At 40.6% G+C, this 26,846-nt stretch overlaps 1 protein-coding gene across 1 annotated transcript; it reads left to right on the top strand.

Moving 5' to 3' along the window:
• Window positions 1–661: 661 nt before the first annotated feature.
• Window positions 662–25,500, top strand: LOC308285273 (alpha-1,3-mannosyl-glycoprotein 4-beta-N-acetylglucosaminyltransferase C-like; the record flags this gene model as incomplete). Its single annotated transcript, XM_080725989.1, has 5 exons — window positions 662–689; window positions 2,394–2,452; window positions 3,536–3,683; window positions 4,209–5,381; window positions 25,382–25,500. The coding sequence occupies 5 exons, from the start codon at window positions 662–664 to the stop codon at window positions 25,498–25,500; spliced, it is 1,527 nt and encodes a 508-aa protein (XP_080582115.1).
• Window positions 25,501–26,846: the final 1,346 nt, after the last annotated feature.

The following is a 26,846-nucleotide window of genomic DNA, read 5'->3' as shown; positions in this document are numbered from 1 at the left end:
CTCTAGAAGTGGAAGTGCTTGTTTGACCCAACTCTTTTCCTCTGCTATTGCACTATCCAAAAAGCCTGTAACTCTTTGTACCTTGCACTCTGGCACACAAACAGAAGTGTTTTTCAAAGCTACAGCTGGGATACATGTGTAACTCTCAGGAAGAGTTTGTTTTTTATTTTCAGTCGGTGGGATTTTGATTGGTGGCCTACTCACACCTGGGTCACTCTTTGTTGGCAACTGAAAGAGGCTAATTCCAGTCCCATGGAAGGAAGTTACAGAAGTAGTCGAACTTGGGTTGTGGTCAAGGTTGTCAATTGCACCGACAGTGAACAGCCCTTTCCTGAGACACGCAGGAGCCACAACACCATCTGCTTCAAAGCCTTCACACGCGGAAGTTGCCAGCCAGTCTTCGATTTGGATAACCCTGTCATAAGAAATACTTAAGCCCAAATTGTGCAACTGCTGGACAAGTTTCTTGCTTCTTGTTTGGGTATGTATATTGATACCTATGTAGATTGGGAGTGGTGGTTCACGTTCCATAGTGTGTCTGGTCTTCACTGCTGTTGAAGATGCCCTTTTCTTTGTATGGTACACAACACACTGTGCAATGGTGAGACAAGCCTGTGAATCACATTTCTCTTGATTTTTGATGTTGGAACCATTCAGAACCATGGAGACCAGAGACTTGAGGCTTGAAGGTACCGCATTTTGTTGGCATTCTTCTGGGAATGAGCCAGTGAATTGGAAGCCCACGTGATTGAATATGTCTTTTCTGATAATCTTTGCTGCTTTTGAAAGAATAAGAGCATCTTCATCAAAATTGCGCTTCTGTAAAGCTTCCTGCAACATATGTTTCATTCCTCCTTTGAAAATGAGAACTGTGTTCCTCCCATCAGACTGTTCTTGTGCCTCAGTCAAGTGCTCCAGTAAATGATCCTTGAGCCTGGTCTTGTTAACTTGTTTCTTGATCCCCAGCTCCTCAAGGCGACTTACATACAGAGAATGGATCTCAGACAACTTGAAGATAAGAACTCCAGAATCTACCGTTTTTTCAATGTAGTTTATGAGTTCTATGAAAGCGCGAGACTGATTCATTTTTTCATCAGTGTTATCTGGAGATTGGCCTGATTTCCGAGTTAGACTTCGGTGGCGATTTCTTAACTTGATCAGGCATGGCAAATGGTATTTTGCCTCCATTGCCATTAAATCTCCCCCAATCCCTAGTCTGGTCATAAGTGTTTTGTCATTTAGTTCAGTTATCATTTTTCGGATGCTCTCATCAGTATCAAAAGTTGACACTTCATGGAGAGCACCTTGATCTGTGCCACTCTCACAGAAGAAGCACTGTTGAACATCTAGTCTTTGGCGCCTGATCATTACCCTTTTCTCTTCAGAGCCACCAGGATCATCAGAATTGTGCTGCTCTTCCTTTTCCATTCTTTCTTTTGCCCGTGCCAGACACACATTGGAAAATCTTAGATGGCAAGTGTGGTGCCAAGAAGCAGAATGGGATGCAAAATTGCTTGCAGTTTGATCATCCTCAAAATAAAGTTTGATTGGAAGAGCATCAATGGCACGGAATTGCTCTACATTAGACAGGAATGATCTATAGGCATCTATTTTATTATCTTCACATTTCACTTTTCTTTTCATGGGACATCTTAAGGCTTCTTTTGTGTGCTTCTGACAAATAATACACAGATCCCAGTTCAGTTCCATGTTGAGGCCTCACACACTGTCAAACACAAAAGAATAATAACCAATTAATCAAGTTAATACCATAGACTTAGCTTGCTCTGGAAATACACACCCCATTGTGAATTAATTCATGTTATTTTACCTGAAATGTGAATACTTGTTGGGTTGCAGCTCTGTGTGAGGGCTCTATCCTACAGCATTGTTTATGCTGTCTTGGCTTTCAGCTGAATTCAGTTTCATGTTGAGGACTGTCACACAAGATATTGCAATCGTGAGACATGTACATTACTTATATCATTCCACCAGAACAAGTTCTAGATTGTGCAAATCAACATAATCCAGCTAGCTTAACCTAGTTAGTTAGGATCTGAAAAAAAAGGCTATTTACCTGGTTATTTACCTGGATTATGTACACTTCTTTGATTGCAGATCTGTGGTTATGATGATGCTGAGTCTAGATTTCTGACTTGAGTTCAGCTACCCATTGAAACCCGACTGACTGTCACACAAATAATGGAGCCAGTTAACCTAGTTAAAAAAATAATATTATTATTAGGCCTAGAACTATAATAAATTACCTTTATGGTGGGTGTCAAAAACAGCTGGATCAACAGTAGCTATAGCTTAACCTTGGTTGCAGCAAAAACATCAATGAATTAGTATTGTTATATTTACCTGAATTATGAACACTTGTTTGATTGCAGGTGTGTCTGAGGCAGAACTGCATTGTGATCATGTGATCAGGCTTCTGCACTGTGATCATGTGATCAGGCTGAACTGCATTGTGATCATGCAGGCTTTTTATATAGCACCATCTTGTGTTGTGAAACGGTAGTTAAAAATATGAACAACTTCATAAATAATTCTAATTACAGAATGAATAGAGAGATCTCTTTACATATACATAATATAATAATAATTATAATAACATAATAATTTTTTGAGCTTTTTTATTAATTCCGTACACCGTATACTGTGCTGGACTTTATGGAGGGTGTACATGTACCAGGTGCCTTGGTAATGCATTTTAGACATCAGTTTGAATGTTTATACATCACTGGACCAATTAAAAACAAATTCAACCTTCTTATGTGGAAAAAGGAACAATTTATCACCAGTATTCCAGTTGAGACTCCAGAATAATTTTTTTTAAACAAAATAAACAACTTTGTGCACTATAGGAGTATTTTGAATATGTATGTTTGTATACCGATCTGAAATCCTTCAGTAGGTCATAACGAAGGCCCATGAAAAATTTGGCGCTTTTATCCGCTCCGTATCGGTATGCCTATAAACGTGCGCCAAGCAACTGCACTATTACTGTCTGTTTGGTATTATTGAGCGGTACTAACAGATCCTACGTCTGGCTTTCTTTGTATGTCTGTCTGTCTGTCTGTCTGTCTGTCTGTCTGTCTGTCTGTCTGTCTGTCTGGAGATCCCTGCTCTGAGTATCTGAAATCCCTGTGATGTCACCTGTGATGTCACAGTGATGCGTCAGGGGAGCGTGATTATGGATCCCACTGGGAAAGATGGATAACCACGCCCCGGACTCATTTTTGAAGCTTGTGATTGGCTGAACCGGACGTAGGGAGCGCTCCGTTGTAGTCACTTGGACCGCGCGAGGTGCACCAAAACCCAATTATCATTGCGTTTATCGTGCGCTTGCCCAGGCTTTACGGCCTGGGCATGAATATAACAGGTCACATAATGCATGTACAATCCCCAGAGTATCCATTTGTAATGGGTCACTTTTGGTAACATTTTTACCCCCTGAATCAACACTGAGGATTTTATTGTGTGGAATTATACTGTAGGTGTGTTACATGTTATCATTTTTGTTTTTTAGGAGGCAAACAAAAGACAACTGGAGGACACGCTCATACACTCTACCAACTCTGAAAGATACATCCACACTTTCAAAGACCTCTCCAACTTCTCTGGGACCATAAATGTGACCTATCGTTACCTTGCTGGAATCCCCTTGCCACGTAAAAGTATGTATTTCCCAATACCGTATTAGAATTGTATTCATTGGATGTAATCTGTATGGTATCTTAAAAAATATAGGATGATGAAATGTAGTGACAGGGACTATTACACATGGGGGAATTGGAATCAAGATGCAAAAGAAGTTGATTTAAAAAATAAAGATTTGTCCAGAATTCGTGAACATTTTAGGTACAGTACATACTGTAGTTGATGCTTCAGAATAATTCTCATTGGATATAACTGTGAAATAAATATTGAGTAATGATAAATGTCAATATTTTATTATTATTATTTTTTTTTAAGAAACCTTTTTTTCCTTTACGGATATATTGTTTTTCTAGATAGATTTTCATTTGCATTTGTTATATTGCTGTTGATGTACTGACATTTAACCTTGTTTATTATTGTGACGTTTCATCTGCTTATTGTAAATTGCTTTGGATTAAAAGTGTCTGCTAAATGCCTAAACTGTAAACTGTAAACTAGGCAATAATAGACAATTTCACAGTTAAGCTATTCTGTTTTTACAGAGTATCTCACAATCGGCCTGTCGTCGGTCAAAAGGAAACGTGGGAACTACCTCCTGGAGACCATCAAATCCATCTTCGACCAGTCCAGTTACGAGGAGCTGAAAGAGATCGTGGTCGTGGTCCACCTGGCAGACTTTGACATGGTCTGGTGTGAGAACCTGGTGCAGGAGATCACCAGGAAGTTTGCCCACCACGTCATAGCCGGACGTCTGCTGGTGATCCACGCTCCGGAAGAGTACTACCCATCTTTGGACGGGCTGAAAAGTAACTACGACGACCCCGGGGATAGGGTCCGTTTCCGTTCCAAGCAGAACGTGGACTATGCTTTCCTCCTCAACTTCTGCACGAACCTCTCTCACTTCTATGTGATGTTGGAGGACGACGTGCGCTGCACCGGGAACTTTCTGACGGCACTGAAGAAGGTCGTCGCTTCCCGAGAAGGTTCTTACTGCAGGGTGACGCTGGAGTTCTCCAAGCTTGGCTACATAGGGAAGCTGTACCACGCCAGAGACCTGCCACGTCTGGCCCACTTCCTGCTCATGTTCTACCAGGAGATGCCGTGCGACTGGCTCCTCATTCACTTCAGGGGTCTGCTGGGCCAGAAGGACGTGATCCGCTTTAAGCCCTCGCTGTTCCAACACATGGGTTACTACTCCTCTTATAAAGGTGCAGAGAACAAGCTGAAGGACGACGACTTTGAGGAGGACTCCATAGACATTCCTGACAACCCTCCTGCTACCTTTTACACCAATATCAATGTGTTTGAAAGCTATGAAGCAATGAAAGCCTATAGCAGTGTCGTCGATGAATACTTTTGGGGGAAGCCCCCGTGCACAGGAGACTTCTTTGTCGTAGTCTTTAACAAATCAGCCAAAATCAGTAAGATTAAAATCACTACAGGTACAGACGACAGGCAAAATGATATTCTTCATCACGGCGCTCTGGAAGTAGGGCAGAAGTCAGTGGAAACCAAGCAAGGAAGGCAGTGTACTTCCTACATCACATTAGGGGAGTTTCATGGTGGCAACATAGAAGTTCATGATGTGGACCACAAGATTAGTTTTGACATTGAATGTGTGCGAATTGTTGTTAGCGCCAGTCAGGAAGAATGGCTTATTGTAAGAACTATCAGTCTGTGGACTACCCAGTACCCAGCCCAAAAATCATTAAAATGTAATAAGACACATTGTTTTAAAACGTTCGCTGTTTATATGTATTTATTACTGTGAAAGCTTCATTTGGACAACCTCTGGAGGTATATATATTTACGTATTATGTGGAATCTGAAACAGTCCATATTTTCTTGGATTGTTCAGAGATTTTCTGTGAATTGTGATTTTTCCCTATGGATTAAAATGACTTGTGATTAGTATGAAGCCTTTTTTTTACCTCTATATCCCTTTTCCTAAGCAAACAAAAATGTGTATAAAAATGTGTTTTTACAGATGGTGTTAGTGTCAATTATTTAATTTATTCTAAGGGCCCCTTGAACCTAACCCTGTAGCCAAGTCAAGTGATGTGATATGTTTAGCTTTTAGTAGTCAAAACATCATGTGGAGAACAGAATTCACTAATGCCTTTCAATCATCTCGGGAACTGACAAGAAAAAAGAGAAAATCAAATCAAGAGAATGAGAGCTGGTTCATAATATAATGCACAAAGCATTTTTAGCACCTTCCTCTTGCTTGAAGCTGCCTCTAATCAAGCTTTATATTTTTTACTATACTCTGCCCTCTTCTGGTGATCTCAAAAACTGCATTTATCCAATGTTATCAATATCATAGGAGCTGTACCTGTCTGACTGGCCAACATACTCTATGGCATTGGTTCTCAAAGTCCGGGGACCCCCAGGGTCGTTGAAGGAGTTCCAGGGGGTCCCGAGCTAAACAACATAGTTAGTAATCATTACCAAAAGGACCCCTATGGGTATGTAGTCTATGTACACTCAGAGCTAAATTAACATTGATTTTACAACGGTCTCAGAAATAGAAATGCCATTAAATGTGGGTCCATAGCCTAATGCATGTCAAAATGGGGTCCTTGAAATGAAAATGGTTAGGAATCACTGCTTTAGAGCCGTACACATGATTATTATTACTGTTTTGTATAAGTCTCCCTAAAATCTTTTGATGCTGTACTAGTTAGTTAACCCTTAAGTGCTGTTCGGGTCATTTTGACCCGTTTTACATTTTCATTTGGAAAACAAAGGTAGAAGTTAAAAATGTTTCCACCTGAAACTCACTGGCCTTAAAGATTCTTCTGAGATGAACATGTAAAAAAAATATTTTTGCACTACACCCATGCTACACCCCCCTCATATTTTTTGAACCTTAAGTGCTGTTCGGGTCATTTTGACCCGGAAGCACAGAAATACACAGTATTATGCCAAAATACAGAAACACAGTCACCCCCACTTCTAACACCCCCCTTCCGAAGCCCCATTCCGAACCCTCCCCCCCTTCCTATAAGCATGAGCAATATTGCCCAGTATTAAATGAAGTATTTTTTTTTACATGGATTTCAGCTAAATCAGTAAAAACGCCTAGCTCTTTCAGTGTTTAATGTGATATAGCAAAGCAGAAATGCAAACATTTACCAAATATATCATATGAATTGTTTGGTATTGAGTCAAAGTCAATGTATCATGATGATTTGTTAAGTTAAAATTTATATTAGTGTTGTTTTTTTTAAACCAAATATCCACCGGGTCAAAATGACCCGAACAGAACGAAGGTGTAGTGAATCTGAACAGAACTTAAGGGTTAAGATGCCCAGCGTCTCATGGTTCAACTAAAGTTTAGTGACTAAACTGACTCCTTAGAGCTTTTCACATAATAATGTTAGCCGTAAAATAAAATACAAAACCTCATAAAACTTATGGTCACTTTTTATGGACTTTATTCTTTCACATCTTTATGGATTATTATATAAAATAGATTTTTGTTGATAAAGAGCTAATTTTTCAAACATTTTATCTACTCAAACTATAGTACTAATGCAGTGTCATGTTTGTCACCACAAATCAGTTATTCATATACAGCAGAAACTTTAGAACTACATACTGCATGATATGAAAAGAAACACCATTTAGCCGGGGACCCAAACCCTCAAAATGGGAGAGGACCTGTGATGTTCTGCCATACTTTTTATTATTGTTTTATCTATTAGTTTGGTCATTAAGGTCCTCAGAATGAAATGCTGGAAACATCGCGAAAACAAAGTTATGGCCATTTGTATATTCACTGTCCCATCAACTCCACTACACAGGAACAGAAACATATTTAAAAAATAAAATAATCTGCTTTAAGTAGCATGTGAGGGGTCAAACTGGCCTTTGATTTGCATGAAAAACATTCCTTGGGCTAAATTTCTGCCCCAGAAAACGGTGAAAAGTGATGAGTCATCAATCTTTTTGATGACTCATCACTTTTCACCCCAACAGAGTGCTGCAGTCTAATTGTCTCCACCAGCCGAAGGCAGGGGGAGAGTATGTTTTCGCCCCTGTCCGTCCGTGCGTCCGTGCGTCCGTGCGTCCGTGCGTCCGTCCGTCCTCCGAGTTTGTTAACAGCTAATCTCCGGCGCCGTTGGCGGTCGCTGCCAAAATGAGCACACACACTCCCTGGATGCCAATTCAGAACCTCTGCCCCACATTTCTCAAATGGCCCTGTTCTAGCGCCACCATGAGGCCAATGTTTGCAAAACACATTTCTATACACTACTACTACAGAGTTTGTCCAAAAATATCTCTACAGTCATGTGATCGACACGGATCTGTCTGATTGTCCATATTCCATCCTGATTGGCTGAGATTGGCTTTCAAAGTTTGTAAGATTGCATGGTCCATTTTGGACAAAATGCCTCAAATCACAAACGCAGAGTGCAATGGATGACTACCGGGAGCTCCGCCCCCACCTCTCCGCCGAGACCTCCGACGAGAATCACAGCCGCACCATTCACTTGAATGGATATACAGCGGATTTTACACATTAAATATTAATTCCGTTTTGGACCCAGAGCTTCGAAATCTCGTCCAATCCGTCAACAAAGGCCTGGATATGCATTGGAAAAATATGTAGACCTTTAAACTTTTAAAACAATACGACAAAGGAATATATAAGGACGCAACAGCAGAATGAGGAAATCGCCTGTCTGCCGGACCTATACAGAGCCGTTTTCACTTTTCACTGATTAGTTTAGAGGCTATTACTCTCCATTACACAAACAACCAACCAGAATAAACTGCTTCAACATGTTTCTTATCATGCCGATTTCTTATAAATCTTATCTATAACATTTGATATCTCTGGCGTGAAATGTTCGCGATTCCTGACAAGTTTAGCTGCCGAGCCGCAGAGGGAGAGGGTGTCGCATCAAATTCTGGGCCCTGGGTACAAGGATTCGCTGTGGGCCCACATGAATGTTCTTCATTGTGGGATTTCAAAAATAGCAAATCTACAAGCTCGCAGCGTGGCACTCAGTGCCGCGCTATGAGCTTGTATATCTGCTATTTTTCAATCGATAAAGTCTAAAATAATTAAGGCCCTTCCACCGTGGGCCCTGGTAAGTCAGTCCCACTTTTCCCCCCCTTGTGATGCCCCTACCCACAGCCTGCAGTCGAAAGCAGAGTTGAAATACAACACTTCGCGTCGCTACCCCTGTTCATTCAGACATTCACAGACGTACATTACATATCAGTTGCTATTTAACATAACAAATAAGGTGTTTGTAGTCATGGGTTATTGTCGTTTAGGCCAATACAGTCCATTCATATTTAAATTGGTTTGAAACGGCTTTCTGTGGTCCAGCAACCATGGACATGTTCCTTATTCCTCTGCTGCGACCTTATATATTCCTATGTCGTATTGTTTTAAAAGTGTAAAGGTCTAAATATTTTTTCCAATGCAGATCCAGGCCTTGTTGATGGATTGGAAGAGATTTCGAAGCTCTGGGTCCAAAACGGAATTAATATTTAATGTGTAAAATGTGTGTACAATCCGCCGTATTTCCCATTGAAGTGAAAGCCAATAGCGGCGCGCTGTGATAGTGGCGGAGGCAGCTTGTGGAGGGGGCGGAGCCGGTAGTCGTCCATTAACATGAAATCGCGCACACACGTTCCCACTAGGCCGAGGAAGTAATGCCACTTCAAATTTTTTAAATCAGCCTCATGGTGGCGCTATAACAGGCCAATTCGTGGTTTTACCTATAACTCCACCGATCAGTTTCAAACTTTGTGAGCCCACTCCCTGGATGCCAATTCAGAACCTCTGCCCCACATTTTTTACATTGTCCTATTATAGCACCACCAGGACGCCTGGCCTGGTGGAGACCTGTGCTCGGAAGAGCACTGCTTCTAGTTTTTACTATTTTGAAAAACATTTTTAAATAGTTCAAATAGCTGATCTACAAGCTCAGAATGTGTTGATGTAGATGGCCTATTTGAAGTATTTTCAAATGTTTTTAAAACAGTAAAAAAGAAAAGCAAAGAAAGACGTTTAGGGATAAGGGGCAAGGCATGGCCGAAAATATAGCTCATTATGTTTCAGGTGCTGCAGTACATACTTAAAAAGGATCATACCAGTGATCTGGCATGTTGAGCTCATGGAGTACAACCAAGCCCCCAGAACGGCTTGTAAACGTTGAAGCGGCCGCCCTACTGGCCAAAGCTGGAATTTCAGGCGGGGTGAAACATACATGCACGAGGATAAGAGCGCGCCGCTGGGGTCTACAATAGGGTTCAATGGACGTCGACGTCGTTCGTGACGTCATTACGTCTCGACGTCAAACATTTTGGAACCTAATTTGGTTCCAATTTCCCCCAAAATGCACCTGGATTCACCCACAATGCACTGGAATTCAGCTACTTCCGCATGCTTCAAAACGCCACTGAGCACTTGCATTGAAATGATAGCTGGGGGCGGGGCTGGTCCGCTCTCTATTATATATACTCAAACCCCATTATACCTGTTGTCATAGGACCCGTTTTGAACATCTGTTTGCCTGTGTCCATTTATGCCCATATATGGAGATATCTGTATCTGTCTGTCTGCGTCCATTTTATGCCCATATATGGAGATCTTTGACCATCTGTTTGCCTCTGTCCATTTATGTCCATATATGGAGATATCTGTATCTGTCTGTCTGCAATCCATTTTATGCCCATATATGGGGGCATTCATTTTATGCCCATATATGGAGAACGCGCGTGCCCGTGGGACGAACGGTTCTCGAGATACGCGGATTACATACATACATACACACTCACAGAGATTTTTTGTTGACTCATGTGGCGTACGTGATGTCAGAGCCTTTTATGAAGTGATGTCACAATGAGTCAGAGCTTTCGCCGATTTCCTCCGGAACAGCCTGATGTCAACAATCAGCCTGCATAAGGAGATTCCGAACGTTTCGTGCCGGTTCGGGAAAACCGCGCGTCGGGTCGGTCGAGACCCGGCACTGCACTCCGTGCCGCGGCGGGGAACGCGCGTGCCGAATCTGAAGCCGGTGGGACGAACGGTTCTCGAGATACGCGGATTACAGACACACAGACAGACAGACAGACACACACGCAGAGACTTCACGCATTTACACCAGGTGGGCCTGTCATTGGATGATGCTGAGCCCCTAGCACTGGATCGACCCAAATGGAGAAGATTGGTGAAACTGATTGGCTCTACGCATGGCAACGTCCCCGCCGCCGAGCAAGAGACCTGATGATGATGATGATGATGATATGCGATTCCGAACATTTTGCGCCGGTTTTGGAAAACCGCGTGTCTATTTTATGCCCATATGCCCATATATGGAGATCTCTGTATCTGTCTGTTTGCCTGTGTCCATTTATGCTCATATATGGAGATACAGTATCTGTATCTGTCTGTCTGCATCAATTTTATGCCCATATATGGAGATCTCTGTATCTGTTTGTCTGTGTCTCGACCCAAATGGAGAAGATTGGTGAAACTGATTGGCTCTACGCATGGCAACGTCCCCGCCGCCGAGCAAGAGACCTGATGATGATGATGATGATGATATGCGATTCCGAACATTTTGCGCCGGTTTTGGAAAACCGCGTGTCTATTTTATGCCCATATGCCCATATATGGAGATCTCTGTATCTGTCTGTTTGCCTGTGTCCATTTATGCTCATATATGGAGATACAGTATCTGTATCTGTCTGTCTGCATCAATTTTATGCCCATATATGGAGATCTCTGTATCTGTTTGTCTGTGTCCCTTTATGCCCATTATGGAGATCTCTGTATCTGTCTGTGCCTCCGAATGTGTTGCAGACACAATGCCGGTTCCCCCTTTAATGCAAACCCCATTATACCTGTTGTCATAGGACCCGTTTTGACCATCTGTTTGCCTGTGTCCATTTATGCCCATTGACTCATGTGGCGTACGTGATGTCAGAGCCTTTTATTAAGTGATGTCACAATGAGTCAGCGCTTGCACCGATTTTCACCGGAACAGCCTGATGTCAACAATCAGCCCCGCGTAAGGAGATTCCGAAAGTTTCGCACCGGTTCGGAAAACCGTGTGTCGGGTCGGGTCGAGGCCCGGCACTGCACTCCGCGCCGCGGCGGGGAACGCGCGTGCCGAATCTGAAGCCGGTGGGACGAACGGTTCTCAAGATACGCGGATTACAGACAGACAGACAGACAGACAGACAGACAGACAGACACGCAGAGACTTCTCGCATTTATAGATAGATAATACTCTATGAGTACAGCTCATGGTATACTTAACATTACGGCCAGCCATTTCCCAAAGCACACATTAGTTTGACTTCATTCATTTAAGGCATGAAAATCAACTTGTAGAGACTTGAAGCTTCTATGAGATATAGTACGTAATTCACAATACGTAACACAGCGAAAAGTCTGTGCTATTTTATTAAAATTCTTACTGCGTTTTAATGCATTTAAATAGAGCTGGTTGGTTTGTATATGTCTAGCTGTCAGTGGTGTAGGCAGGTATACCGTATGAGGGTCACGGTAGGCAAAATGCCAGCCGAAATGCTTGCTCAACAAACAAAGGTGGCTGTAGCGAGTTGAAAGCTTACTCTACCAAACGCCTAAAATACGGTGAGCATGTTGGTTACAGCACAAAATCAAGTAGCACAGCAGGTGCTCTGAGCCTTTGATTAGATAGTGGTCTGTTATTGGCATAACATATAACAACTAGAAGCAGTGCTCTTCCGAGCACAGGTCTCCACCAGGCCAGGCATCCTGGTGGTGCTATAATAGGCCAATGTAAAAAATGTGGGGCAGAGGTTCTGAATTGGCATCCAGGGAGTGCGCTTACAAAGTTTGAAACTGATCGGTGGAGTTATAGGTAAAACCACGAATTGGCCTGTTATAGCGCCACCATGAGGCTGATTTCAAAAAATTTGAAGTGGCATTACTTCCTCGGCCTAGTGGGAACGTGTGCGCGATTTCATGTAAATTGCACTCTGCATTTGTGATTTGAGGCATTTTGTCCAAAATGGACCAATCTTACAAATAGTCAGGTTTACTATGTATTTTTGTTGGATTTTTATGGGGATTAGTAAAACTATACATTTATGGAATCTTCAGAGCATGGGGAATCCAAAAATCTTTGTTGCCATTTGCTCAGACACCTGCAAAGTCGTCATTTTGGCCGTTCAAAATGGCCGACATAAAATACATAATTTGTGCTATCTTGGCTTCTAGACAACATAGAAACTTAATTAAACATGCCAATCTTATGTTTTCTGGGTCAAGGAATCGAATGAGTAAATGATGGGTGTAAAATATTCCGGACCCCCACCCCCTTTCTGGGGGTTATCTATTTTGGGACCTCCCAGAACAGCCAGTTAATGTCGGATTTTCATAATGTTAGAGTTGTTTTGTACGTTTTAAAACATCCTGAGTTCATTTATTACACTTTTAAAGCAGCCAGAATAACCTTTCTGACTGGTTGGGGTCTTTCCTCACCTGGGACCCCCCAGACCGACCTCTGAGCCTCTCAGTAATCGCTCTGCTCCTGCTCCAGAACAATGTTAAATTAGATCATAATTGAAGCATATAAGTTGTTGCAGCTGGGCTCTGAAAATTAAAACGTATATTAGCAAATACCTGGGGTCTTCCACGGGGGGTCGGGCCCCCTGGGGGGTCCTCAGAGTTACTACAGGGGGCCCGCCATATCTTAATGGGATATATATATTTTTTACATTTTTGAAACGTTGAATGTTTTTATGAGGGTTTATGTATTCTACTTTGATGGTTATTAGTATTATGTATAACATGTCTGTGTTATGGTTGACAGCTGTTACTATAGAGATTGCAATAATGACAGTATTGCAACTTCTCACTTTGGGTGTGCAGACTAACATGTCCATTTATTGCACTGCACTCACACTGACAACACAACATACACATCTCTTTGTTATTGTCACCCCAGAAACTCACCTATCCTCTTAAAGAGCCCATGGTCAATTATGCCCAAAGTGATTCACTACTATGCAGTAATTTCAGACTGTCTAACCTAATAGTGTTGACACAGTCTCCACCATAGCATAGAGTGAAAGGTAGGGGGCAAGACACCTGACTGGAACATACCCTCCACTCTCGAATTCCATCTATTTTCTTCGATTGGCGGAAACTCAGGGCAATTTGTCAGGTATGATTTATCCCGCATTGTAACGTAGTTGGCACAGGGGATATATGGCAAGTGCAGCACGAGTTGGAGGTAGCATCTCACCCTCCAAGTTATTTGACAGAAATAGTTCCCATCTAAGTAAATAGTAAGCACAGGTTTGTTGGACCTTTTGATCACTAAACATGGTATGTAAAATGCTCCAATGACTGCAATGTTGATGGAAGCTCATCATTAATAAGCTTAGGAGGAATGGAAACCTTGCCAAGGTCCTTGAAGCGGTTAATGGCTTCGTCATCATTGTCAGGCTTCAAGTAGGCGTTGACCCATGTCTTTTTGGAGGTTCCAACAAATGTTCTTCCTCAGTCAGCACCAGAAAAATTGTGTAGGCCAAGGAACCCTTGACATTTGTGACATCCAATAACTTGAACTTGCTAGAATATACAGTATCTATTTCAATTTTTTTTGTACCTTTGACTGTTGCAAATTTCAGTAACAGCAGGGGGACATCAGTGTCGGGTGAACAAACAAATTATGTCTCGCAAAGCACCATAAGCAGCAGAGGCAATTGGACTTGATGAGGAATCAGGGTATCAGCCTCTTCATATGCGTGCATAGGTAAAGGTATAATTTCATGACAGTACAGTTCACTGATACAAGGTCAGCTAAAAGGAAACTCAGGTAAGGCAAGGCTTATATCCATTGAGGTCCTTCTCTTTAACTCATAAATATAGGCAGTACTTGAGCTCATCAAATGTGGCTGCAAAAAGCAGTTTGCAAGGGGCGGTGCAGCTGCTCAATAACCTGCCTTGCTCTCCTCCCTGCAAATGCTATGGTGGAGGATAGGGTGCGGCTTTTGGGGTGACGATAACAAGCGTGTGTGTGTGTGTGTGTGTTGTAGGGATGGCCAAATGGAGATTTTTTCTTAACCGATAACCGAAAGGCCTTATCAGTTAATTAACCGTTAACCGTTAAGGAAATGTGTTCAAAAATGCGCTATTTTTCCGATTTAAAAAAAAGGAAAATACACACGTTTTTCCCCATAGTGCCATGTTTACACATTACAAACAATAAAACTAGGAGAAACAAGAATACAAATGTTTTCTAAAAGAAATGTGTTTTTGCAAAGAAACCGTGGGATTGAAATGATCAATCTGTAATGTGATGCGCTTTCGCCATGCAGGCACGTGCGCACATACAGCAAAGGGGGCTGGAGCCCTTAACTTTTATCAACAGAATTGTCCACCAAAAGGCCCTTCAGCCCATGCCTCTCTAACATTCTGTGCACTGACTGCACTCCCTGGCTATCGCCTAACCAAACAGCCGCAGCGGGATGCTCGCATGTAGAGCAATAACTTTCAATCGTATGACATTTGGAATGGTTGAATCGGCTAAACGTGATGTCCATTTCATTCATTTTCTTCTCTCTCGACCGTGTTTTGTGTGTGCTGATGCAGCGATCATTGAATTTGCGACTCTGAGCTGTGTTATTTTCGCATATCCTAGGCTACTCTGTAACCAAGACGACTTTAGCGTTCCTCACGTCGTCAACATGTAACATTGGAAAGTTGTGTTTTAAGCTCTTCTTAACGGGATTCAATGTGACGGGGGTCTGTTTTGTAAAATCCAATCAACGACGGAGCATTTGTTGAACAAGTCAGCGTGTACGACTCCAAAATCAAGCAGCGTCGCAGACTCGCAGTTGCGTGTTACACAGATATTGGTGTCCCAGAAATGTGTGACCACAGCGCATAGTTGCATGGTTGATGACTTGATGTTGCGTAGATATTGGTGTACGGGGCTTTTGGTGTGACACATGGGTTGATTTCCTTTTTCTTTTCTTTTTTATCGGTCAAAATTGACCGTTAGTGCTTACCGGTAACCAATTTCTTATCGGTTTACCGGTAACGGTTAACCGTTGGCCATCCCTAGTGTGTTGTGTTGTCATTGTGAGTGCAGTGCAATAAATGGACACGTTCTGCACGCTCAAAGTGAGAAGTTTCAGTAACAGCTGTCAACCAGAACTGTCTAACGCAAAATGTTATAAATAATACTGAGAATACTAATAAACCATCAAAGTACAATACATAAACCCAGGATACATAAAAACATTCAAAGTTTGAACTGTGAAAAAAAGATCCCATCAAGATTTGGCGGCCCCCTGCAGTAACTCTGAGGACCCTCCCAATGTACAATGTGACACGTTGTGAACTTATTGTTTGGACTTAATCTTGAATGAGATTCAAAACCTGAGTAGCCCTGCAGGCTCTAATTACATTTGATTTGTTTGCTGTGTTTCGAGGATAATCACGCGTGAATGAAATCATGATTAAACTTTATTCATAAGGGCATGCTGATGGAAACACATCATGTTTACATTTGATAGCAAGTAATTAAGATTATCCTTTAGGGACCTTTCACTTAAAAATACACAACAATAGATAGATTTTCTACTCTTCAGCTGTGTCCATTTATGACCACAGGTCTAAAAGTGTGAAAAGCATAACTTTACAGTAAGTGTAAGTAGTAAGTTGAGATGGAGTTGAATGGAAAATAAACATTTGTTTTAATTAATCTAGGCTACATGAAATACATTGTTGAAAGCCTCTTCTAATAAGGAAGGCAGTTGTAAGTTATATTTACTCTCAAATGTTTAATAACAACCTTAACATTAGTAGTAAAATAAAAAAAATGTTGGCTTGTTTATTTTGTTTATTTATGTCTTGGTATTTGTATGTGTTTGTCTAAAGTATGTCCTTGTGTACACAAAAGTTTAAACATCAAATAAAAACATTGAAAGAGAAACACAGCATTACAATGGAACAGATGGTTATCTGATTGATGTTATTCAGATAGGCTCCCCTTGAGCTACATACATAATGATAATATGAATATAAATCGTAATGCAATGCCTACAGTGCATATTGGGTAGAATTACAAGGCCAAACCAAAGCAAACACATAAACACATGCAAACAAAGCCATCATGTAAGCTAGCTGTACCAACACACCAGCTATAGTACAATGTGAAAATGATGGATTTCAGCGCAGAGCTTTTTCACAGATCCAGTATCTTGCAGCAGCACAATCGCAATCGTTCCATCCTCTGCCGGTGCCAGTCCGGCTTGGATAATGCCCATCATAATTCTCAATGTCAACGCAGTCTTCATCAAATCGACCCCATTGGCTGTTTGGCTCACCAAGGTACCAGAACCTGGAGAAGTACAGGAATCACTCTAAATCACTAGTTCCAAAACAGTGGGTCACAAGTCGCGAGTAAATATCCCCCTTTTTCCCCCTCATTTCCAACATTTAAAAAATATATTATTTCAAAAGATCAAACCGAAAATCTAAACTTTTAATCAATTAAAAACTACTCCAAAATGTTTCAAAAGTATTTCATAAATAAAATAAAATAAAATAAAACATTCCATAAATAAATGTTTAAGAAATAGTTAAAGTAGCATATCTACAAGTTCGCAATGCGTTGTGAGATTGTAGATCTGGTATTTTTCATCTAATTTCTCTTTTGGGTCTTGAGCTAAAGGTTTTGGGAACCACTGCTTCAAATTGTTTGTTTTTAATTTGTTCACCTCTAATGATATTCTAGATGAGTGGTTCTCAAACATTTTTGAGTCTGTCCACCCCAATGGCAATCCTGTATTCATAACAGAATTAGTCCATCTACAGTTACCGGTAGTATAGTACAGCAAGCTCACAATGTGTTGCGATGCGACTCTTGTATAGTCACTGGATAGTCTATTTTTGCTACTTGCGTTGTTTGCGCTGTGACTGTGAGCAGATGGGCTATTCTCCACAATATTTATATGTGGAACTGAGTCAAACTAAATGTAATGCCTCAAGTTGTCAGGGTATAGGGGGTCCCCACCCAGTTCAAATATGATCATTTTGGGGCGGTCGTGATCTGAAAAGCAGATCGTAGTAAGAGCCTAGTAGATTTGTATTTTTAACATGTAATGTCATTCGGGAAAAATGTATCAAAGTGGAAATATGATTAAATGAAATGAACAAGAGAAGAATGAAGGTAAAATGAAGTCTTACGTTGGAGTGGTCAGTGGCGTTCCATCCACCCAACGAAATGATCCTTCTCTGATTCTGTCATTCAAACCTATCCACACTTGCTTGTTCGCACGCAAGACAAAGTCCTGGACAGAAACGATTTGTTAATAAACTGTACAATAGATTTAAGTCTCCACAAACTGCACTGATGAACACAAAAACGATTGCGCCTGCACAGACAGACACACGCACACACTGCACACACGCACACACACACACACACACACACACACACACACACACACACACACACACACACACACACACACCATCATCATCATCATCATCATTTTTTACCTGTTTCTCTCTGCTGTTTACGATAATCATGTCTGAGCCTCTGCTTAGACACCATTGTCTGCTGTCATCCCAGTTTCTCCTCTCAGTAGAGATGTAATAACAGAGACCATCCCCAAATGTAAATCCACTCGATTCTAACAGCAAAACAACAATGTTAGTCTAATTTTTGTCCCCACAAATGAATGACAAATCAATGAAAATCATGAGATGGCAATGAAGGAAAAAGTGATACTCACCACAGAACGACTTCCATCTGTTCAACCTGAGTGTCAGACATTTATTGAAAATTACTTTAACACAGTGGAAAGGAGGACATTATTGATGTTACGCCTAAGGTGTGCAGCCGGCCTGTTGGATATCCTGTGTATGTGTTGTGAAGATAGGGTGTACAGTAGGGCATTAACAAAAAAGTCGACAAGTCGACTGAGTCGACTTCATTACACAAGTCGACTCCCACCAGAGAAAGTCGAAAGTCGAAGTTGAAAAACAAAATCCTTTGTATTTTTTTCTATTATTATGTTTGCTCCATGTGTGCGTCTGTACAGCATTCAAACAGTAGGATTGCTTATTGTCAAGGACGGAATGATCAAATATTACAGTGCTACATTACATTTGGTATAACATGGTTCTATTGTGAAAATAGCAGATCTACATAGCCGATCTACATGCTCACAACGCCTCGCATCGCTGTGAGCATATAGATTAGCTATTCTCACAATTTCTGCGTCTATATATTTGACAATTTGGACAATGTTTAATTTGTCATTTTAGAGGTATTAAAAAGTCCTTAAATTGCCACTTTAGAAACGTGAAGATACCCTCTATATACTTAAACTTTATGTTGGTTTGTTTACAGTTGAGTGAGAAAACAATGTTGCACATTAAGTTAATCATCTGGGGACCCCTCAAAATAATTGGGGGGGTTGTGTGTGATGTGATGACGTCATCAGACGATAAAGTCGACTTCAACACAACTTTTTTTACTAAGTCGAGTCGACTTGCAAAAATCACAAGTCGTTAATGCCCTAGTGTAGGCCTACAGCAGGTACAACGAACACAAGAACCGTCAGCGCCAATTGCCTACTAAATAGCTGATCTACAAGCTCACAAAGCTCTTAGATCAGGTTATTAAATCAGGCTGTTGTACCTGGCCCAAAGTTCAGGGAAATTATCATTTGATCCAGGATCTGTGGAAACAAAATGTACAACATGTGAGATCCACTAAGTCTATTCATGTTAAAGAAATGTACACTGCAGCCTGTCAATTGCTATCAAATAGACCAGTGGTTCTCAAACTTTGTCATGTCAAGGTTTCCCCTCTGACAGTGTACAAATGAACCCTAACGGGTTCATTTGGTTCCATTTGTACACTGTCAGAGTTACATACTTGTAAGGGTCAATTTAGACCCTCCTAAAGGACCCCACAGAGTCCCTGGAATCCACTTTGAGAACCACTGAAATAGACATTACATTTCAACATTGTAGGCTATACACACACGTACGCACACACACAGTCACACACACAGTCACACACACGTGCGCACAGGCACACACTCTTACCGGGAGCTGCCATCACAGTCACAGCAGCACAGAGCAACAGAGTTAAAGTCTTCATGTTTGGCATGTTCTCCTCAACACGTCTGGAAACAAAACACACACCTGAGGAAAACATACAACAATGTTGCTTTAGTCCATGAAGAAATACTCAAGAAATGCAAGTACAAAAGAGAAACATATGCAACTCATTGAAATTATTGCATCTTCTAACCCAGGGGTCTTCAACGTTTTCAGGCCAGGGAACCCCAAACTTATGGGGAGATGGAGCTACCGGCTTGTAAGGTGGGGGTGGGGCTACAACATTATATTGTACTGTATATTTATGTATAACATTGTGTTTCATGTGTATAAACATACCATGTTATAGTGCATTCAATACTATACTATTAAAATAATAGATTAATATATTCATGGTTTTATTTTAAACATGCATGTACAAGTGGCCGTACCACTGCCATTTATAAACATAGCCCACCTAATTAACTGAGAACCAATGTCAATACTATCAATCTATCACTAACAATCTGTCAATTGCACAATAATCATGTATACAAGCTGTTCAAAAGAGACAGAATCATGTTTATTATATTTAAAAGACAAATGACTTTATTTTTTATATATTTTTTTTTAATAAAAATAAAAAATATATAAAAAGTATTTTTTTTCTCTCCAACAATTTCAGGGACCCCCTTGCAGTATCCCCGCGGACCCCCTAGGGGTCGCGGACCCCCTGTTGAAGACCCCTGTTCTAACCAATATTACTATTACTGTACCATTACTTACAGTATATTACTACTACTACTACTACTACTGGTTGAAGTTGTATTTTTGAATATGTATGACATTAACTACACAACATTTCTCCACAACATTTCTAGAAAAATCCCTATTTTAAATATAGCAAAAATAACAGTTCTAAAGCTCAAAACAGGCCATGATGTGGCGTGTCGTGAGTGTATCAGCTATTTTCACTATTGTTAATAAAATAAATAATAAGATGACCAAATTAGAAATGTGAAAAATATATAATAATAATAGAAATTGATAGAAAATATTAAATATGTCATGTTTTTGGTGAACTCCTTTAGAGGAGTCTAGTTTGGATTTTGTAATCTTCTAACCCCAATATTGTGACCCCTCGGGCCTTTACTTCGTATTGTTTTTAACTCATCAATCATGACATTAAGATCTGGTTCTGTGGCAGATAGTACACTTATTTTAATATGTAATTAAGCCACTCTTCACAGTCAAATTCACATAAAGTTTTCTTATTTTATGAAGCAGATCATCAAACCCTAACAAGACAAGAAGAACACAATGTAAAGGTCTCACCTTAGAGTCAGAGTGTGTCCACAGTATAGCTTGTTCTCTGTTGGGCTACAGTAGCAGCTTATATGAGGTGAGGTCCGCAGTAACAGCAGGTTCTAGTAGAGTTAAGAAGTCTTTCGAACAAAGGCTTTTAAAGCAAAAGTTTGTCTTTATTGAGAAAGGTCCCACAGCATTCTGACTGCCCTCTGGCCCAATATGAGAAGCAGTGAAGTATTTCCCATTTTACAGCAGTGATATACAAAACAGAACACACAGGTCAACAAAGAAAAGAGGTGGCCCTAAAGCTGCTCCAATGACAATCAGTTCAGACTTCAGTCAAATGGTAATCCGATCAAACCAGTTCCACTGAGAAAAGGAGGCCGCCCTTAATTGGGCATGCAAAGTTGGTCTCACACTGGGCTGCCCCTCCCCCAGGCAGCCATTTTGGGGGGGTAGGGACTAGCTAGTAGCAGGACTTGACATTAACTTTTTGAGGCACAGTGTCCTCTGGACAAGTACATTTCCCATTCACTTGTCCAGTCCAGTCACAAAAGTCACTTGTTAATTTGCCACTTCACAGTATTCCTTTATTGTATTTTATTTGTATTTATGTATTGACAAATAACACTCCTCCATAGTCCATAGCTACATACAGCAAAAAGCTGCTAGGAGCGACACAGAAAAAGTGAAAGCAAAAGCCACAAGTACATTTAAAATGTTCCTAGTGTGCTGCATGCATGCATTGAGGCTAAACTATATTTTAATTTTTTTGCGGTGCAGAAAGGCTCATAGACTTTAGGCTAGTGCAGTTGTCTGGGACAACTAATAAATCTTTATGAGCAAGTTAATTAAAAATGTACTTGACAGTGGGTGAAAAATGGGTTACAAAATCATGGGATAAGGGTTTAAGCTCTACTTGTGGCATTTGGTTTAACTTTTTCTGTGATGCTCCAATAGTGTTAATTTTGTCAACTAAAACTAGACGAAAATTGTTAGTCGACTACCTTTTTTTCACTAATGAAAAACGAAATAAAAAACGAAAAAACTAAGCTCATGACTAAAACTAAATGTACTGACAATTTCTTCAACAAATAAAAACTATAAACAAACTAAGCCCTGATAACTAAAACTATGACTAAGTGTACTGACAATTTCGTCAACAAATATAAAATAAAAGGTACTGAGCTGGTGATTCTGACCAGACAATGTTAGGCTGTACTTGTCAACCTAACTGTTGTGCTGGGTTGGTTGAAATAGAATCATGGTTCTATAACCAGGTGTAGTGTTGTTAAATGTATTATACTATATCCCTTAAAATGTGTTTTTCATCAAAAGGATGCGAGAAAATGCTACATGAAATCATTTTAGATAAGATGGATAATATGTTCTATATTATTTGCTGACAAAAAATGTAAAGGGGTAAAATAATCTCCTGACTAAAACTAGACTAAAATGTCAACAGTTTTTGTTGACTAAAATGAGACTAACTAAAATGACCTTGTCTTGGACTAAGATAAATACTAAAAGGCTTGACTTTTAGTCGACTAAAACTTGACTAAATAAAGACAGGATGAGGTTGACTAAATGTGATAAAAACTAGGGTGATTGAAACTGGACTAAGACTGACATTTTAAAAGAAATGGCTCATAAAATCAACTCTAGAAGCTTTGCTGTATGCAGACTATGGACTGTGGGGTGAGAGGGCCAAAGGGGTCTATTTATTTGTCAAAAAAGAAGACTAAAATGGCAAATTGACCAGTGACTCACTCATTAACAGTGCCTCAAAAAGTTACTAGCTAGCTGGTTATAGAACCATGATTCTATTACAACCAACCCAGTACAACAATTAGGTTAACAAGTACAGCCTAACATCTGTCTGTATTATTTTGTATTAGTTTTTATTCGTTTTTGTCAATTGTCAATACACTTAGTCATAGTTTTAGTAATCAGGGCTTAGTTTGTTTATAGTTTTCATTTGTTGAAGAAATTGTCAGTACATTTAGTCTTAGTCATCAGCTCAGTTTCTTTTTTTCGTTTTTCATTAGTGAAAAAAGGTAGTCGACTAACAGTTTTCGTCTTAGTTTTACTATAGGACCATCACAGAAAAAGTTAAACCAAATGCCACAAGTAGATCTTAAACCTTTATCCCATGATTTTGTAACCCATTTTTCACCCAGTCAAGTACATTTTTAATTAACTTGTTCATAAAGATTTATTAGTTGTCCCAGACAACTGGACAAGCCTAAAGTCTATGAGCCTTTCTGCACCACAAAAATAATATATATATAGTTGAGCCTCAATGCATGCATGCAGCAAACTAGGAACATTTTAAATGTACTTGTGGCTTTTGCTTTCACTTTTTCTGTGACGCTCCTAGCAGCTTTTTGCTGTATTACGACTATGGACTATGGAGGGGTGTTATTTGTCAATAAATAAATTGGCAAATTAACAAGTGACTTTTGTGACTGGACTGGACAAGTGAATGGGAAATGTACTTGTCCAGAGGACACTGTGCCTCAAAAAGTTAATGTCAAGTCCTGCTACTAGCTAGTCCCTACCCTCCCAAAATGGCTGCCTGGGGGAGGGGCTACCCAGTGTGACATCAGCCTTGCATCGTCCATTGTGACTTAGTTCCAAACCCAAGTTGTATTTCAAATCTAAACATGGCAAATGAATATTCTTGACATATACTTGTGTACAGTGTAAATGTGTCTCATGCATATAAGTCTAAACCTTTAAAAACATATGTGTGTACATCTTACAGTTTAAATAAGACAAACCCTGGATCCTAGGTGAGTTGAAAAGTAACCATGCAAGCAAGGACTAGACTAACTCAGAGCTCGTCTCCAGCCTGTCTCTAGGTTAACAAAGACTATTATAATTAGTGTTGGCACCTAACCATGCTTCAAAGACTTGGGTAGGCCCTTTTGGCCAGGCAACCACAGGTGGCCATTTAAACAGAGAACAACATTTGAATACAGTGTGAATGTAAATACACTTGAGATCTTAAAGGAGAGATGCCATTTGCTAGTCTGACTGGTCAAATTTCAATATCATATACCTGAATGAGAATAATCATTATTATGACGAATTAGCAAGCATATTTGGTCTGAGCAGATACTACACACCCATAATAGAGCATTGCAGTGAGGTGTCGGAAGCAAGCTGGCCATTCATATTTACCATAGGGTTTTTCATTATCAGCCACAAAGTCGTAGCAATTCAATGTACACTTACCACTAGGCTGGTGGTTGTAAAATGGTTCCATATGCTCCTGTAGAACCCCCGAGTATGTATGCAATCACTCTAGTTTGAGTAAAAACACGTTTTAATCCAGATCGCACGGAGAAGAACTGCATTTCCCATGCTGCTAAACGTAAAAACGACTGTATTTTCAAATTGTAGCGCACAAGAAATGCAGCAAGTTGTTTCGCCTCTATAATATATTGTCGTTGTCGGGTGAAAATGTCCAAAACCGTTCATTTTACATTTATCATTTTAAAAATGATTTAAACTAGTGAAAACAGCCGATCTACAAGCACACAACGCCTCGCACCGCGAGGCGTTGTGTGCTTGTAGATCTGCTGTTTTCACTACTTTTGTGCGACGGCCTTGTATGATGAAGCAGGGCTTTACTTTGCGAAAGAACCTACACATTTGAAACTTGGAGATACGAGGTTTCCACCCGACAACGACGATATGTTTCTTATTGACTCATAGTAATACAGAAGATTGTATTATTATTCAAATTTGGATGTAGTACATACATTCCCTCTGTTTCCCTCTATTTCAGATCTTGTAGTGTTCCTGGCACATCTTTTTTCCAGAGTGTCTTACAATAAGTGTCGCTGTAAAGCCAGCTCCAAGATTCCTTGGCTGCCAACATCACAGTCATTAGTAAGCAGTGCAAGGGCCAACGTCTCAGTGCCCAGACAATACTCTTGTGTCACAGGAATGATCAAGTAGGACAGAGAGGTACCAGATGGAGAAATAAGGCAATAAGGAGAGCCAAGGACTGTTTACGGATAGCCAGCGGTGCAGCTCAATGTGTTTCAATCCTTCCCTGCTGTGATTTCATCACTTTCACTGCCTTCAAGGCGATAGCTGCTGTCGTCCAGAAAGGACTTATACTGTAACTGTGGGCGTTTTTTCTGAGAGATTTACAATGATTAAGATTGGGTTTTGTCCCTTGCTCAAGGGCATTTTAGTTGTGGATGGACAGGTCAAGGCTCTTGATGAACCCATCGGCTAGTGTGGGGATCAAACCTGTAACCACTCTGTTCCATTACTCTGTCCCTGAAACCATGTTAGCGGATGAAAAATACACGGCAGTGTCTCAGTCAGACTCGAGGCTGTCCTTGAGAGGCGGTTTTTATCTGGCAGCTGTGACACTCACCATTCTGACAGGCAGCAATCCCGTCGCTGCGTAGGAGGTCGCATTAACGTGGCGTTGCCGACAAGTTTTAGCAGCGCAGGTGAATAAATATCGGGCAGAAGTCCCAGAGTCTCGATGGTCCACATGCATCTTTAAAACCCATTCAGAACGGGTACACATTATTGTGTATCATTATTTTATGCTTTAGCTATTGAAAAATGGCAGATATACAAGCTCACAGCGCTGCGAGCTTGTAGATCTGCTATTTTAGAAAAATCATGAAAATTCAAATTGTGACCCGATTCTATAAGTGTCTTTTGAATCCTTCTAAGGTTTTTTGAAAAACCTATGTTTCTATGTCAGCAATCTGGCCAGCCATCGTCAAATAAAAGGTCCTTTTCACTTAAATGGAGCTCAGTTAGTCTGTTCTTGAGAGACTACTATGTCAGTGGTTCTCAAACGTTTTCATGTGAAGGACCCCCAAAATGATATGTATTTGGCCATGGACCCCATCTCAAAATATTTAGTTCCAGGGACCACCCAGAAGCAAAATTTGAGTTTAAACGTTCGCTTTGAAAATACTATTATATTCAAAGATTTGCACACATTTTCACTGCTTTTTTTGTTCAAAAATAGCAGATCTACAAGCTCGCAGCGCGGGCTTGTAGATCTTGTAGACACACTTGTAGACACATCTTGTAGACACACTTTCCTCCTCACTCGTAAGTCCTATTTTGATTCGGAAAAAAGATCTGAGCAGCTGGTGGCAATGCGGTTCCGATCGTTACCATCACATGCACGGAGCGCGTGCGCGGAGCGCCCAACGCAAAAGCAGGTATTAGCTCATGTTGTTAGCATGCTTGTCTGAGTGTAACTGTGGTAGAATTTAGCGTCACCCATTGATTGATTGATTGAAGACTTTATTAGAAGTTTGCATAGGAAAAGGTACAGTTTCATGACGGTACAGTTCACTGGTACAAGGTCTACTAAAAGGAGATCCATGAAAAGACTAAGCTTATTTCCACTGGAAACCATTGAAGTATCTCATATAACATTGAATGACAGACAAATAGAACACAGTACTATGCAGTAGATATATAAAGAAAAACAAAAGAAGACAGTAAGTCTAAACAAAACAGTATATACAAAGAAGGGGCAGGGGAGGGTAGGGTTGGGCTAGGTTCATTTTTTACCAGTTGCGAACGGTTGCTGCCTGTAAGTGGTTTTTCAGGGCAATTTTAAAGGATGCTAGTGATCCACACTCCTTTATGGCCTTCGGTAAGGCGTTCCACATTTTGGTGGTATAGCAGAAAAAAGAGTTTGACCCTTTGTTGGTTTTGACTCTGGGTTGAAAGTGATCTGTGGCGCTGCCTCTGGTGTTGTAATTATGGACATCCTTAA

Source organism: Nannobrachium achirus, assembly GCF_963921795.1.
Source record: "Nannobrachium achirus genome assembly, chromosome: 5".
In the NCBI taxonomy this organism is placed as follows: Eukaryota; Metazoa; Chordata; class Actinopteri; order Myctophiformes; family Myctophidae; genus Nannobrachium; species Nannobrachium achirus.
The sequence above is the reverse complement of the archived record's forward strand: the minus strand, read 5'-3'. Positions and strand labels throughout refer to the sequence as shown.